The sequence below is a fragment of the Labrus mixtus genome, chromosome 15, assembly GCF_963584025.1.
Source record: "Labrus mixtus chromosome 15, fLabMix1.1, whole genome shotgun sequence".
In the NCBI taxonomy this organism is placed as follows: Eukaryota; Metazoa; Chordata; class Actinopteri; order Labriformes; family Labridae; genus Labrus; species Labrus mixtus.
The window spans coordinates 17274343-17290911 of NC_083626.1; the positions used below are offsets into that span (position 1 = coordinate 17274343).

General features: G+C 43.8%; 2 protein-coding genes across 7 annotated transcripts in view; both read left to right on the top strand.

Moving 5' to 3' along the window:
* Positions 1–4047, top strand: part of tmcc1a (transmembrane and coiled-coil domain family 1a) — a 40686-nt gene extending 36639 nt beyond the window's left edge. For all 6 annotated transcript variants that reach the window (XM_061056877.1, XM_061056878.1, XM_061056879.1 and 3 more), the window contains one exon: positions 1295–4047. In XM_061056877.1, the coding sequence (XP_060912860.1) occupies positions 1295–1609 (315 nt within the window). In that variant the 3' untranslated portion in view covers positions 1610–4047. The remainder of the gene's footprint in view (positions 1–1294) is intronic.
* A 1801-nt stretch (positions 4048–5848) lies between these two features.
* plxnd1 (plexin D1) overlaps positions 5849–16569 on the top strand; it is a 63943-nt gene continuing 53222 nt past the window's right edge. Inside the window, exons 1-4 of the mRNA XM_061056883.1 lie at positions 5849–7278; positions 9121–9297; positions 13348–13479; positions 14401–14501. Of these exons, the coding sequence (XP_060912866.1) occupies positions 6067–7278; positions 9121–9297; positions 13348–13479; positions 14401–14501 (1622 nt within the window). The 5' untranslated portion in view covers positions 5849–6066. The remainder of the gene's footprint in view (positions 7279–9120; positions 9298–13347; positions 13480–14400; positions 14502–16569) is intronic.

The window sequence follows — 16569 nt, forward strand, 5'->3', positions numbered from 1 at the left end:
CAATTTCTGTTCCTCACTTCTGACCATTGAAATCGGTTACATATGACCTGATACAGGAACAGCAGGAATCACTAACATTAAATAAGATGAGAAAGAATCAAAGCAGCAAAGAATTGTTGTTAAAAGGTCATTCATTTTAGAAATTTTAGAGTATCGATTTTCAAACTCAAATATTGATTTAACAATCTACAGTATGAATTATTTTGTTGTTAATTCTTCTTTTGTAGCCATTTGGTTTTGAAATTCCCCTCGTCAAAAGTTTACTTTCAACACAATGCTGCCTTTGTCTTAATATTAACTAGTCCCTGCTCTCATGGCTGTCAGCCAATGCCATGCTTCAAAGCTTGAACAGGCTTAGCCAATGGCACTGAAATGAGCTAAGTAGCTCTTTCCAGCTGGAACAAAAATAACAGCAAGGTAATTGTTCTTTGATGGTTTTATTTATTAAGAAGGTCAAAATGTCGTTAAGAAATGACCATCGCTTACATTTAGTCAATTCAAAGAGTGTCACAAGTAACTATTTTACATCTATAATTTTCATTGCATTGCGCGGTCTCTCACCGTTTAGAGGTCAACAGTTACAGCACTTGCAGGGAAAAGCGCTTTGGAAAGCTCAGTCGCTGACTGGTAAGCTAATGTAGGCTGCTCAGACAAGACGTCATGTCTTGAGAGAAAAGTGTGAGGTGGTCACACACACACACTCTCAACAGTTGAAGGCATTATCTCATTGTTCATGTTGACACTGTATACAGAGAGGTGAGGCAGAAAAGCCAGTCTGTCCATCTGCCAACATTTGCATCTCCTTGTTAAAGACTCACAATACTCTTGGCCTTCGCTGTTGTTTGTTTAGGGTTAAGGTGTCTGTGTTTATGTCATGTGTTTTTGCTTTCATGAACTGTACTGTATTTACAGCTGAGGTTATCCCTGGGCTGCGTTTCTTTATTCTTGCAGTAGGGGGCAGTACAGGTCTAAAAAAAACAGTAATTTGACACTGTTTGGAACACTGTGAAATCTAGACTTAAAGAGACTTATTTTTTCAACCCTTTGTTTATTCTTAAAATGTCTTGCAGTGGTATTGAACTGAAATGCAATATGCCAAGAGGTGTTTGAATGTTGTGCCCACCCCCATCTACAAACATGAGAAGTGCAGGGTATAAAAACAGAACTAAAGACCGAAAGCAATAAGAAGTGTGCCGTATGTTGTGGTTGAACTCTTGTGAATGTTTTCTTGTTTCTACTTAAGGAAGGTGACTTTTCTGAGAGATTTTTGTTCTCACCTGTGTGTCCTCTGCAGGAGTCGTTGGAGGCCTGTCAGACCAGGATTTCTAAGATGGAGCTCCAGCAGCAGCAACAGCAGGTCGTCCAGTTGGAGGGGCTGGAAAATGCCACGGCCAAGACCATCCTGGGAAAACTTATCAATGTGCTGCTGGCCCTTATGGCCGTCCTTCTGGTCTTTGTCTCAACTGTGGCCAACTGTGTGGTGCCCCTGATGAAGACACGCTCGCGGTCGATCTCCACTCTCCTCCTCATCCTCCTGCTGGCTTTTTTGTGGAGAAACTGGGACGCTCTCTCAGGGTACACGCACCGTGCCCTGCAGCCTCCAGGATGACTAGATCCCAGTCAGCATTTGTTGCTCTGATGACCACCATGTGTTGTAACTGTAGCTGCAGTAATGCAGGAAGTTTGAGGAACGCGGTTTCCTGTAGGATGGCCATGTGGCACTGCGCTGAAAACTGGGCTGAGCACATTCAGACACTCTGGAATCAAGAAAAGAGGAAGACGCAGAGTGAAGTTGAGAATGATCGCTGTTTAGGAAGGACAAGCCTGTTTACCTTTTTGAAAATGAACTGTTGTGTTGCTACACCTCAAAAAAATGCAGCATTGTACTGTTTTTATCTTTAGAGTTTAATCAATTATAATGTTATTATTGCTAATAATATTATTTTTATTTGTAATGTTATTTTATTCAGTACCATGTAGCATTAAGCTCCTCTCACTCGACAGGGAGGGGAGACTAGTCAGGAAACTGGGTTGGCTTCCTTGTAAAGGCCCAGTCTAATCTTAGAAACATGAAAATGTGATTGTGTGGTTGATTGCCTTTAGGAAGAGAAGTTTTACCTAGCTGTGATTGGTAGATTTGAACTATGGCCGAAAACTTCCAAGAGTAAATGGTGTGTTCCATTTACCTCGAATGTCGGAGCTGGAATGACGTCACACCCGAGTTGTTTCACGTTCAGGAGCCAAGTCGGACGTCAACGTGGACGCCGCCAGGAGTACCTCTGTTGTGTTTGCTAAATCCAGGCGATAACGACACACTACGTCATCATTTGCGTGCGATAGCAACATGACAACATGTCCACCGATTGAACTTGCACGATGATTTTATTCCACAAGACTACGCTGCTAATAAAGACTTTAATGTACAGCTTAACTTTACTGTTAATGCACGGAGCAGCCATGTTTGATTTTAAACTCGACTACTGAAGTTCCTCTGCGATTCCGAGTCAGAGTTCCAGCTTCAGAAAGCCTTCCTGATGACTGTCTGACTGGCAACTCTCTGAATTCCGACTTCCAAATGGAGATCAAGTGGAACGCACCATGAGCCTTTTTTTTTTTTATTTTGCTGTGATGAAACGTTTTCAGACGGAACATTTTGAAGGACTGGTCATGACCTTTGTGTGTGTCAAGATGGCTTGAGAGTTTTTGCGCTTCCTTACAATTTCTAATAGAAAAGTTCACATGCTTCTAATTATTTCTCTTTGAGTTAAAAAAGAAACAATTGTGTTGAGTCTGGGAGAATATCTGTGAAATGCAAAGACACAATGGGTGTTGCACACCACGTAAACACACAGCAAACATCTGGTTGCTCCTAAGCATCTGCCAACAATGTTTTATGTAATTTATTTAGAAAATGACACAGAAACTGACTCTGCTTTAAAAGCAACCACAAAAGGCTGTTGTCCAAGTAAGATCAATTTGTCAGGATAATCGCCCCCCTGCCATATTTGATGAGATCTGGTTAGTAGGGAGAGAACTCTGGTGCTCATCCAGCTCCTCTCAGTTGGATTAGGAGTTCTGCTGCTTCATATCTACAGTGCTACTCGGCTCCACTGCCATACCGTTTAAATGCACACTGCCTATATGCGATACTTTACTCCACATCAGACTTTCTCCCTGCAAACAATCTCTATAGCTGTCCTTTCTTTTCTATAGATACACTATCCCATGGTGTAATCACCCAGTGCCAAACCTTAGTCTACCGAGGGATGCCTGAGCACCCAAAGGGTCCAAGGTCCAGATTTTGCTTTTAACCAATATGTCATGAATGTCTTGCCTAGATGTCAAGGATGTGTCCTTTTTTTTTTTTTTTTTTTTAGATGGACTAACTTTTCCAAGGGGAAATCTAGTCGAGTATCCACAATGTGAAAATGAAATTGACTCCACATCAGTGTCTCTGCACCTTGGCCCCCCAAGTACAGTTCCCTGGCTCAGCATCCGGTCTTTCTTAAAATATCTATCTGTCTCTCTCTTTTTTATCTCATCTTGTCACGGACACAACAAGATGACCTAGCACATTTCACAGTTCATCATGCATTTTTCAAGCTGAGAGACTGATTACCTAACTGATAGTGAGATCATTTGAACTGTACAGCTGCACTTTAGCACACGGCTAGATAACACAAAGGTCAGGCTGACGCTAGAGAAACCTTTGATTGAGACTTCAAAGGTTGTCAATCTTGGGACAGTAGTCAGTGCAATAAGAGTTTATTCTGGTTATGAATAATGGACCCTCTGGTTGTCTTAAGATAGATCCCAACAGTTAGTTCATTTTTATGTTAAAAAAAACATGATTTATCTTAAGTTGAACATGCATTCTAAAAAATGAGTAGATTTAATTATTACAAAAAATGTTTTTAGAGTGGGCTGACCTTTGACCTCAGCCTGACCTTGCTGTAACACCAATGATGTAGGGTTGCGTGCTAAACCACTCCAGTGCCTTCTAATGTCATTTTCTAAGTGTGGGATAAATAAAGTGCATTCCTGACTGACCCTTGAGCCATCACCTTCATTTAACCTTTTTCCTAAAGATGTATGTCTGTATGTCTGGGGGTTATGTCTATTTTTCGTGTCTTGCAGGTTCATCGTATGACCACTAGATGGAGATCTTTTGCCTTGAATGTCATTGGGGTGTGCTACTTTCCGTGGCTGCCATAGGCTGTGTTTGGGTTGTGAGAATGGACTGCTGTAAGAGAGTTGGGGTTCTGAACACTAGGAGGTGTCATTCCTTATCAGCAAGGAAACAAGCTGGATGGAAGGCCCCTTTGACCGCAACCTTACGGCCAAAGGGGGAGGGGGGGGGGGGGATATTTTCATAAAAGCACAGGATAGTCCACGTCTCCCCAACTTTATTCTACCATACACTATCTTTCTCAGTTACGCACACATATTCATGAACTTTCATTCAGTCGTTTTTGTGTTTGATTGAGCAGTAGCAAACCTCGGCAGTCAGTCACACATCAGTGGTGATATCTGATGCTGACATTTGTGACCCTCACTAAGTCTTTATCCCTGTTGGACCTCATGTAGGCTACTTCCCGTCACTGAGGCTCGGGTTCGTGCGCACACTTAGTGTTAGAGGCTGTTGGTGACTCCTTCATTGTGTCGTGTAGTTGGGGTCATTATATTGCACTTTATCAGAGCGCTTTCCTTCTTTTTCACGCTGCCAGATTTGATGCGCATGGCCGTGCGCCAAGGTAAACACGGAGCGCACTTATCTGCCCCACTGAAAGCTGCGAGTGGTGTCGGAGGGAGCCTGGAGAGGAGAGAATGAGTCTGTCCCCAAAGGAGTCCACAGTAAATAGGCAGAAGCGATTCCGCACGATTTGGCATCAACTTTAATTATTGCATGTATTCAGATAACACTTCTCGGGTGCGCCTGCAAACTGATTTATGCAGTGTCTGACACTGCAAGGGATCATTCATTTCTATTCAGAGATGTGAGCATATGCACACACCATCCATAGACAAAAAATGCTAACCATATTCGTGCATTTTTTTAGTCGGGGCGCATGTGTTGCGCCTGAATATTTATGAGGCAAGCGCGCAAGAAAGCTATGTGGGATAGATGTGAATGTCAAAGCCCGGAAAGGTGTGCTGATGTGCCCATCTGGTAGCACTTTCACGGTGCTTGCCGTGCCGTATGCGCCCAAAACGGAACCCTTAGGATCTGCAGAACTAATCTGAAAAGCCAGGGGACTGGGGAGCACAGGAGGTGGGACGGTGACCCGTCATTAACCCTAAGATGAGCGGAACCACGCAGGGGCGGAGATTCATCATATGGTCCATACTTGAAAGGAACAGTTGATGGTCGTATGAGCTCACATTACAACTTCAATCAATTCATTCTTAAAATAGCCGAATATCAGACCTAGTTTATGGTCATGTAGTTTGCTGAGAACAAATGACCTGCTATTTTAGCTAAAAAGAATTACACATTGTATAGGATAGGCTTATTTGTGCTACACATAATACTTTTGCGAGGATCAATCACAGCAGATAATGCGTTTTGTTGGGAGGTGGCCATTTTTTAGTTGGTGTGCGAATGCCTCTGTCCCCAGTACAATCCACACTGTACTTATATGTGTACTTTAGTAATGTTTTATTTATGAATGAATGCTTAAGTAAGCCGGACTAAATCATGACTCAAAATAAATTGGGTCATCTGTAGGCGTGACATTGTCCAGAAATTAACAAATGACAAAAATAAATATAGCCTACTAGATAGTCTTTTTTTTTTTTTTTGTAAATGTCAAAAAACAATCTGAACGAGTTTCTGTGGCTCAGTGTGGCTGAGAGAGGCTGCTGAGCTGCACAGTGGGCAGAGAGAGACAGAGGAGGCAGCCAGAAAAGGAAGCACGACTCGCTTATCGCGTCATTCTGGGTTTAGGCGTTGAGCAGGAAACAGCCTTTCCTCTCGGATTGTCGCAGTAGGAACAAACACACATTTTTGTCTTTGCTCAATGCACCCCTCGGCACAGAACACGCGGAAGCCGGTCAGAAGGAAAAATGCCTCCTTCGGTGGAGATAGCTGTTCTGCTCCTCGGCGTCCTGACTTTGGAGACGCGCCGGAGTGCGAGCGCGCTGTACATCCAACAAGCGTTCGCGTCTCCAAACCAGACCAATAACTTTGTGGTGGACCCTGTTTCCGGAAAGGTCTACCTGGCCACCGTCAATACGGTCTATCAGCTGAATGGGACCTTGAGCATAGAGGTGGAGAAGAGGACCGGGCCGGTGGAAGACAACCTGTTGTGCCATGCGCCGCAGCTGCCCCAGGCTCCGTGCGAGCATCCCAAATCCCTCACCGACAACTACAACAAGCTGCTGAAGCTGGACCGGGAGCAGGGTGTCGTGTTGGTGTGCGGATCTGTGTACCAAGGCTTCTGTGAGCTTCGGAATATTGAGAATATTTCTGAGATAGCAGTGGAGTTCCCACCCCAGGGCGAGAAGACTGTTTTCCCAAGCATGCTCAATATTGCTGCCAATCACCCAAACGCATCCACAGTGGGTCTCATCTTCAAAAGCCACGGGGGAAACACCCGGCTGCTGGTCGGGGCCACTTACACAGGGGCTGGCACCCAGTTTTTCCCCAAGAACCACAGCAAGGAGGACCTGCGCTTTGAAAACACCCCGGAGATCGCCATCCGCTCCCTAAACATCAAGGATTTATCAAGACTTTTCACCTATGACATTAACCCTTCAGAGGATAATGTGTTCAAGATCAAACAGGAGGTTAAAACCAAAAACAAGCTGAACTTCGTGCACGCTTTTATTCAAAAGACGTACTCTTACATCGCCTTTAATAATGATGCCAAAATGGGCCACAAGGAGAGCCTGCCCAACAGCATCCTCGCCAGGATCTGTCTGGATAACGAGAACCCCCGAAAACCCACCGGGCCTGAGAGCAAGAAGCTTACCGAGTCCTACATCCAGATGCCCTTACAGTGTGGATTTAACGGGAACATTTACAGCCGGCTGCTGTCTGTTTACCCCGTGGACATCCAGACAGATGCCGGGAGGGGCTCGGAGCCCTACCTGTTTGGGGTGTTTTCCAAGGCGGACAGAAAGTCTGCTCTGTGTGCATTCAAGTTTGGAGATATTGAAGAAGAGATCCGGCAAGGCCGCAGGAACTGCTCCAACTCCCCCAGCAGTGATGTGCGGGTGCTGGACAGCGTCATTCAGGGCTCCGGGGCCATCTGCATTCAGAAGGAAAATCTAGTGGTGAGGCCTGATAGATTATTTTCATTAAGCTTGATGAATATTATAAATTAGTTTAATTTAACTTGATTTTTGCAAGTTTGTTGTGCATTAATGTCAATTTGGTCTAGTTACAAGATCTTAAAGTATAATTTACTATAATAAATGGGAAGTAATTAAAAGGCTATTTATGGTTCCACTTGAAACAAGTTTGCTTTAAATATGTGTCTGAATTTGAATGGGGCATAAACAATTATAAAACATTCTCAACAAGAAATAATAATCAATGTCACCGTTTGAATCTTAAAGAGTGAAACACAAATTAAATGCTTTATTGGTTGATGTATTATGTTTTATGATCTGTACAGAGAGATCTTTGGTTAGAGATGAAGCCTGGAGATGATGAAAACTGCAGATTCTGTCCCATTATTTCTGCTACCATGAGTTTCCCTGTAAGGCTCATGAAATACATCAATGATTCAGATTTATGAGATCTGTGGCACTCACAGTTCATCGGACCCTACAAAGTAAGACAAACACACCCGTGACTGCTGTATCTCTCAAAGCTCCTATGTTTTGCTTACAGCATTTATCCTCTTTAGCCCAGAGGCTCATGACTTGGAAAGGGGGTCTAACCCATGTCACGGGTAAAGGTCATGATAGCTGGAAAGATGCATAAGAGCCACGGCGGAGGGTTATGGGAAGGGTGAGACTCGTCTCACACCCAGCAGCAGCAGCTCTCTGTCTCGTCAGATATGAAGAGAGGACGGGGTCAATAGTTTACTGTTGCTTTCATCAGAGCATGTCCTTTTCTTGACTGTTTGCTGCTAACTATAACTCTCAACCGCACATTAAACATAACGTTATAGTGAATAAATAGTGCTTCTGTCATAAATGCATGGGCAGATATTCTTGTATTATGTGCCCCCCTTTCACATACCAAAACTAAATATTTGCCCTTAAGGAAACTCAAGCATTGCACACTTTATCTGCCCAGCGCCCCCGTGGTAATAGTGTGTGATAATCAACGAATAGAAAGCTTTGCACAATTTCACAGGAATGCAGTGAAATTCCTGCTTTTCATGGTGGTGCCTTTGACTGACAGGGAGGGGGTCAAAGGAGGCTGTCCCGCGGCTGCTGTGCTGTCAGGTCAGAGAGTTGCCCTCCTCCCTGGCACTGTCATGTCGTCTGTGGCCCTGGGGCCACTCCTCCCGTGACTAGTTTTCCGAATACTATCTCAATTGAGCTAGACAACCGCTCAGCTCAAAGTGCTCCTCTCCCTGTAACACAATCTACTTACCACTCACAGAATAAAGTTCGTCTTTGTTAAGTTTTGCATTTTGTGTTGCCATAGTTGCTGAAATGTGATCTTGTTTGTAGTCGGCAGTCTGAAGGCCAGCACTGAGGGAGAGCCAGACACAATTTATGATAAGAGAGATGAGGCCGCGAGCAGAAGGGCCCGTGGGAAAAAGACTACAAATATCCACTGTGCTTAATTCTTCTTCTTTTTTTTTCTTTTCGCCTGTGCGTGCTCTAAAATATGCAGAGAATTCCCGATAGGTCCTGGTGCTCATCCAAGCGTGGCGCTAATGTTTTATCATTGCCCGCTGAGGTTTTGACAAAAGCAGAGCCTTATGAGTGTTGACGACCCTTGTAAGCCCCTTTCAAGTGTTCTCTGAGATGTCTAAAAAGTGATTTGGAAGAATGAGCAGCGTCATTGTGATATCTTCTATCAGGTCTTGTTTTTGACTTTTGCTTTCATCACACCACGCTCTCTGTTCTTTCCCGTCCTCTAATCAGTACGTACTGCTTCCATATGAGAGCTGATGATGAGCATTGATCTCTCCCTTGTTCTGTCTGTTCCAGCTCCAGCCTGAGCAGCTGGACTGCGGCGCGGCCCACCTACAGCACCCTCTGGCTCTACAGAGGTCTCTAAGGGCTATTCCTCTGGTTGAATACCCAGGTCTGACTTCGGTCTCTGTGGACTACGTACAAAACCACACTGTGGTGTTTCTGGGAACCAGTAACGGACGACTTCGTAAGGTGAGACACAAAAGAGTGCCTGCATATACAAACACATCAAACATTCAAAAATCCACCATGATTGGCTATCTGCCTAATAAGGTGGAATCTAATTGGACTGTGTATAGCAATAGGTTGCTTTTTGCTTTTGTTCAGTGAAGCACAGTTTATGATGTTGATACTTTAAGTGATACATCTTCTTGAATCTTGTAAAAAAAATAACCCTGTAAGGTTTTTTTTGTGTGGCCACACTGTTGTGTTATTCCTTAAATAAAACAAATATATACACAGAAATGAACCATCTGTATAATCCCTTGTTTCTGTCATTTTTAGTAACACCTGTAGACAAAGCATCATGTCTTATCTCTTTGCAGATAAGTCCTGTAAATATGTTGATCCCTATTCCCTCGTGCACAAATATCTAGAAATATTCTGGATGCATGAGCTGCATGTGTGAACACAAACGGGCACATTTTTTACCCAGACTTTATAGAGACTGTTTCCTGTCAGGCCCCCATAAATCTTCAGCGGTGAGGTAATGTTTAGGAACATTTATTGCAAGCGATTGGGTGTGGGTGATGACATTTATGTCCTGCAACCAGTATGTGACCTATGTGATCTTCATACATGTAAAGAAGCAGCTTCATCGTGTTTTGCCAGTTTGTTCTTCTCCGCTCTTTTGTCTAATACCGCAGATTACACGCAACATTGTTATAAAGGCAAAAACTGTAATAATAGCGTTGGACTCAGTTGCTTGTCCGCCATCTTTTCCCCTTCTTTTCACATCATACTGTAGCTTGCCGCTCTAACAATAACCCATTGTGAGGGACATGTGTAACAAGCTCAGGACGATTTGAAGCCTGGGTCCAAATCCAACTCTTGGCACTTTTCTGCATGTCAGTCCCCCTCTCACCCTTCCCCTTTTTTTTCCGACTCCATCCACAGTCCCATCTCTCAATAAAGGCATGAAAAGCCAAAAAAAAAAAAAAAAAAATACATAAACAAAAAATACATAAAACAGTAGCTTTAACAATGTTTGGATCATTTGAGTCAGAAATGATAAATTGATATTAGGACGTGTGTGTGTGCACATATTTCGTACAAGTTTTGACACGCCCCTTTACCTCAGAAGTTATTATTTACCATTGAATGGCATTTTTTTTTTTTTTTTATGTGATTGAGCCCTTAAGCCTGGAAAAAACTATAACAGCAACAGCTACAAAGTACTACTCTGATGTGGCTGCCGAGTCTTTTAATAAACCAAATACAAGTTTATGTGTTGAAACACTAAGAATCTGGGCGAAGTAAACAGTAATGTCTGCTTTCATCTGGTATGTTCTCAGCACTGTCACCCCCCCAGTTCATCAGTGACCCATCATGGCCCATTAAGTCGTCCTAATCATGTGCTCTAATGTTCCTCAGACCTGCTTACGGCCTGACTGATCACCAGAAAGCTGTTTAACTGCACAGGTTGACGACACATGACTCAGTCCTGCCGTGTGTTGGGTCTATACGACATCTGCAGAGGGTCCGGCTTGTGAAAACCTTTCCCGTCCAATTAGGAGCATTCCTTAATTCTGTCTCAGCCTCATTCCCAGTCACCCCTGACTGAGCTGGCTAAGCAGCAGCTCTGCCTGCGAGCGCCACAAGCTGCTCATCAGCTGTGTGCCAAAAAAACAAAAAACGGACTCTATTGTTTTACATCAGGCGGTTTCTACCTTTTACTACATTTACACCATCCCGCTGGAGGTGTGCTACCTTCGTGCCCTCTCCTTGTTTAAGCCCCAGATGAAGGCCTTGTATTAGCCCCCGCTGAGCGTGCAGTAATAGTTATTTGGATAGCGGGAGCAAAACGTCGGTTGGGATGGTGTAAGCAACTGGGTACATGAGTGTGTTTGTCTAAGTCTGTGCATGTGATTGCAGGTTTCACTGTGTTTTTTAGGTGTTTGACTTTGTCTGCAGGCCAGCGAGAGTGATTTGGTGATTTCATGTGTTTACCCAGACGTACCCTGTGATTATGTGCTATATGTGTGTCCTTGCAGCTTGTGTGTCAACCTTGTTATACAGGGTGCCTTGTTATCTCAGTGACCTTGGGCGACAACTTAGTTTGTGCTTTTTAGCTTTTTGTACCTTTTATTTTTTGTGCATGTTTGCCTGTGTGTGTGTGTGTGTGTGTGTGTGGCTGAGGTCTGTCTGTGTGTGTGTGCCCCGAGGATAGAGCTGTTACAGAGGTTAATGGTGCTGTTAGTGTGTGTAATGTGATTCTGACTGTGAGTTTGGCTCAGACTAAACACAGGGGAACAGTGGTTGAGATTAAGTTAGGCCTCTGTTACCGTCTTGGAGAGGGCCCTCAGTGAAGTAATTTGTAATTACATGCAATTTTTAATGAAGTCTCTCCCTCCCTATTACAGCTGACTTCCATTTTCTGCTCCCTCTCGCAGTGTCCGCACTTTATCTCACTCACTCTCGTCCAATTCTACTCCCTTAGTCCATCCACCCCTCCACTTCCCATTTCATCGTTTCATTGTCTCCCCTCGGTTGGCTATAAAAGGCCCTTTGATTCATTTTTGCAAACAAACAGACTTTATCTCTTTCTCTCTCTTTTTATTCTTCCTCGCCTGCCCCACCTCTGTCCATCTGTCTTTATTCTCTCTCCCTAGCAGCCAGGTACGGCACACAAACACACACACACACACACATAGAGGGAGAGAATGGACGCACAGCAGCTGAGCACTCGGTGGTTGAATAGGCTCTTTCATCTGCAGGCAGATAGACAGAGAACGGAGTCAGAGCGACCTGCCAGTACAGCAGGTGTTTTGTTTGGTGACCTGGTGGTGCAGCTCTCCTTATTTCTCCTCCTCTCTGCTCCTATTCTGCTCCCTGTCCAGGTGTGTGGGCTGCTGTTTACTCGCATCCTCACTGCGTCACGTGAGTGTTTGTAGTCGCTGGGGTAGGGGGGGTGAAGACATAGCACAGCTGCTTTACTATCTCCGAGGAATAAGAGTGTGTGTGTGTGTAGATGGGTGGGTGGTGTTATAAAAACAGCAGTGATATTTGTAGGAAGAGATAATGCCTCTCATCACTGGTTAAGCCAATGGTTTACTAAGCTTCTGTCTGCTTTGGTTTAACATTAACCAGCACGTCTCAGTGGGTGGTGATGGTTTAAGTGTGTGTGTGTGTGTGTATGAGAGAGGGTGTTTGTGTGTTTAGCGGATGGAGAAGTGACACTGCTCGAGCTTGTGACCAGATGCCGGTCAGTTGGCCAGTTCCTCATGATGGCAGGATGTCTTCACTGAAAGCAGGCTTGAAAAAAAATGGCACATAGAAGAGCTCTCAGTGTCTGCGTGACAGGAAGTGTCACTCACTTAGCAGAGCTTGTTTTCCCATGCAGATCAGTGTGTTTGCGAACATGTGTGTTTGTTCGTACCTACATGAGAATAGGTCGTCGCTGTATTGTCTTTAGCTGTAGGAGGGCCAGGGTGTAGATAAATCAGTGCTTGAAGACACAAGATTAGGCAAAACAGTGTAACAAAATATCTCCTAAACTATACTTCAGGGTGTGACAAAAATATTTTAAAAGAATAACATGTACTTATAATATATAAATACATTAGTCCTCAGAGCTATTGGTTATGCATCCATACATTTATTTCAATAAAAGTGAGAGTTTTTGTTGCTGTCTTGAGTCAGGTTTAGAGGGAGGGAAGTTTCCATATTTAAGAATATATTTATCTTTCTGAAACACCTTACTGCTCTGTTGAAGTCGGCTCCAAGTTCCAGCAGTGATCATGATGTGGATTGCTGGCGCGAAGCCGCTGCCAAATACGGGTGAAGGGAGTGAATAAAAAAGCTGCTCCTTCTGAAGTGTTGCAGAGCAAAATGTCTGGCCCTGAATATGCACCAACTGAGCTGCCTGATCAACGAAAAAAACATTATTTTCATTGAGAAACTTAAGTGTTTTTCGGGATTTCTTTTGTATCAATGTGGGCAATATATTGAGGAAACCTTGAGGAAATATAGATCGCCTCATTCTGCACCTGATCCATCTTTTCTCTGATGTCTCTCCCACAGCTGACCCTCTTTGCGAACATGACCTTGGCCAATCAGTGGACGCTGAAGCTGCGAGGCGGTGAGGCCGTCCACCACATCATGACCTTCGATCCCAACGACAGAAACTTCCTCTATCTCATGACCTCTCACCATGTAAGAATGCCACTCCAGCCTCTGTCTGTCTACTGTCCGTCAACGTCTCTGTCAATGATTTATTCATGTCATCAATCTGACTGCATTTCACATCCGGTGACTCCTATACTCACCTGAATTTAGCTGAACACTCACGTATATGTGACACCTAACATAACAATGAGTATGGTCTTTTTACCTGCTCTTTTGTAATGTTAACAGACAATGAGTAAGGTATTTTACCTGCTTTTTGTAAAGTGTCTCGAGATAACACTTGTTATGAGTTGACGCTATACAAATAAAAATTGATTGATTGATTGATTGACCTTTAATACGTGTTACTGCTGGGATATGAAACTGAAATGTTTTATAACTGTGGTGCTGATGAGTGTGTAAGTAGTGTTTTCTGATAATAGATCTCATCCTGTTTTCTTTAGCCAAAAATATCACTCACGATACATTCTGTACGCAAAAAAAGTACACAAAAGCTGTTAATCGACTCTTCTGACACCTACCCCGTGGCATTTCAAATAACTATAAAGAAAAAATCAGGACGCAGTGTGGCTGATGATCTTATTTGCTTTTGTCGGTCATATGGAGGCTTCAGCATTTACTTAAGTCTGTTTCATGAACAGCTAAAAACTCTTATTGAAATCTTTCAATGTACAAATGTGGTTAGTGCATAAATCTCTTGATATCAGTGATCTAAAATCCATGTGTTAACTTTATATATCACACTTATAAATGCCAAAGAGCAAGGGGCAGATTCAAGTATTACACAGTTATCTACAGTTCTGAAACCTTTCAGATTTGAATGATTTAATTAATTAATTAATTAATTAATTAAAATATTACATTTCTGAAAATGCTCATCATGTTACAACTTTATTCTTAAATGTCTTTTTCTTGCCTTTTGTTTTATATATGTGCCGTGACCTGCAGATGCTCAGGGTAAAGGTGGCAGAGTGTGACCAGTGGAGGGACTGCGGTGACTGTTTGGGAGCAGGCGACGCCCACTGTGGCTGGTGCACTCTGGAGAATCGGTGAGACACACACGAATACACACACACACACACACACACACACACACACACACACAAACACACACACACACACATATAATCAGCCACTGTTAATTAATTGGTAATCTGCCTATTGGTTTTCCATCTTTCCAGTTAATTGTCTTCCTCAGAGTCGTCCCCCTCTCTCAGCTTTCCTCTATTACTGGTAAAACAAATAATTCAAAGAAACGATCATATCCTGTGGTTTCAGGCGCATGCTACATGCTTTTTGACGTGATCTGTTGACAAAATGCGGGATTGTCCACCATCTCTATTTCAGCATCGATCCAGCTGCAGCTCTTTATTTGAATGATTGATAGAAATTAATGCTCATTTTGAAGCTTTGAAAGAAAAGATTGATGGCTCAACAAAATGATTCGAGCTTGTCGTTTTAAGCCTTTGAATCAATAAAACCACTGAGACTCATACACTGGTTTTCATCATCCTCTTACTCGATTTCAAAACATCTCTCAGATGGATGAGTTTTGGCAGTAACAGAGTGAGTTTTCGGTGGCTGGAAGGCTGCTGTTGGATCGAGTGAGAGTTGATTTGCTTTTCATTAGGTCTCCGATCGGGGAGCTACATCATTGTTCAGAGAGGTCCCCTGCTTCTCTGCGATAGTTTTGGGAGGGGGTAACAGGCCAGGAGCGCCCGGCAGAGGAGTGAATTGGCTGAAGTGTTGCTGCAAGCGAGACAGAATACACTGTGATTAATGTGGTTCTGTCAGGACCGGCTCTCTGGCGCTGTGTTCACTGGCTTTTTGGAAGAATATGTGTGGTGTCAAGTTGTGTTTGTTTGTGTCTCTGTGTCTATGTGTGTGTGTCAGTCGGTTGGTTGCTTGGTGATTAAAACAGATCTGACGAGATAGTGAATTTTGTGATGAGTTGAGCTGCAGCTCTGGAGGCTCTGGCATTGCCAGGGGCCATTCAGAGCTGGAAGAGTGGAACTGATGAGACTTGTGTGTGTTTGTGTGTGTCTGTGTGTGTATGTGTGGTCAGACTGTCTTGCTGTCATCTCCCTGTCTCTTCGACTTATTTATCTATCTGTCGGCTCTTTATCCCAGTCCCTTTCTCGCTTCACTGCATTATTTTTACCCTTGTGATTCTCTCTCTGTCTTCATTTTATTCCCCTCCTTTCTTGCCCTCTTATTTTCCAGTAGCTTTGAGAATTTAGCTATCCCTCTCTGTCTACTACTAGCCTCCGTCTCCTCCTCCCCCAGTGCCCTTGTCCTCCTCTCTCTCTCTCTCTCTACAAAGGAGCGTTGATTGTGATGATGGTAGTGGGAGGGAGAAAGCACACTGGTTCTTTTGACAGTGAAATGTCAAAGTGTGTAAGCCTGTGTGTAAGTGTCAGCATGAGTGTGTGTCGCTGTCTGGCTCTCGGAGGCCAGGGAGCTGATGTCATGTGTGTGTGTGTGTGTGTGTGTGTGTGTGTGTGTGTGTGTGTGTGTGTGTGTGTGTGTGTGTGTGTGTGTGTGTGTGTGTGTTTGATGCCCTGTTTGGCCAGTCATGCCAGCCGCTGGGCAGGCGCTGTGGCCTCACAGCCCTGGGGATCAGGGGGGTTGATGTGTGGGGGTGGATGGTCTCCTCCATCACCACACTGTCTCATACAACTACAGAGGAATAAAAATAAAAGGAGCACTGGAGAACTATCTCACAATCTGTGGGGCCACCACTGTCTCTGTGGGTGTCTGTTTGATTATAAGCATGGATCTGACGGCGCTCCGCATGTCTGCATGTAAAGCACTATAACACGTCTGTTGGCTTATTGTTGTCTCAAATAAAGAAGGCTAGTTTCTCCGCCAGAGATAAAGCTCAGTCCTTGATCACTCTTTTCAAACTGGAGCCGGTTTAATCTCCCACATGTCACAAGAAGGCACTTAAATATCTTTATTTGAATCAAATTATGCGTCATGTGCAGTCTGCACTATCCACAAATTATAATGCTTATCTTCATGTGCGTGTCTAACAAGGACTGTGTGTGTGTGTGTGTGTGTGTGTGTGTGTGTGTGTGTGTGTGTGTGTGTGTGTGTGTGTGTGTGTGTGTGTGT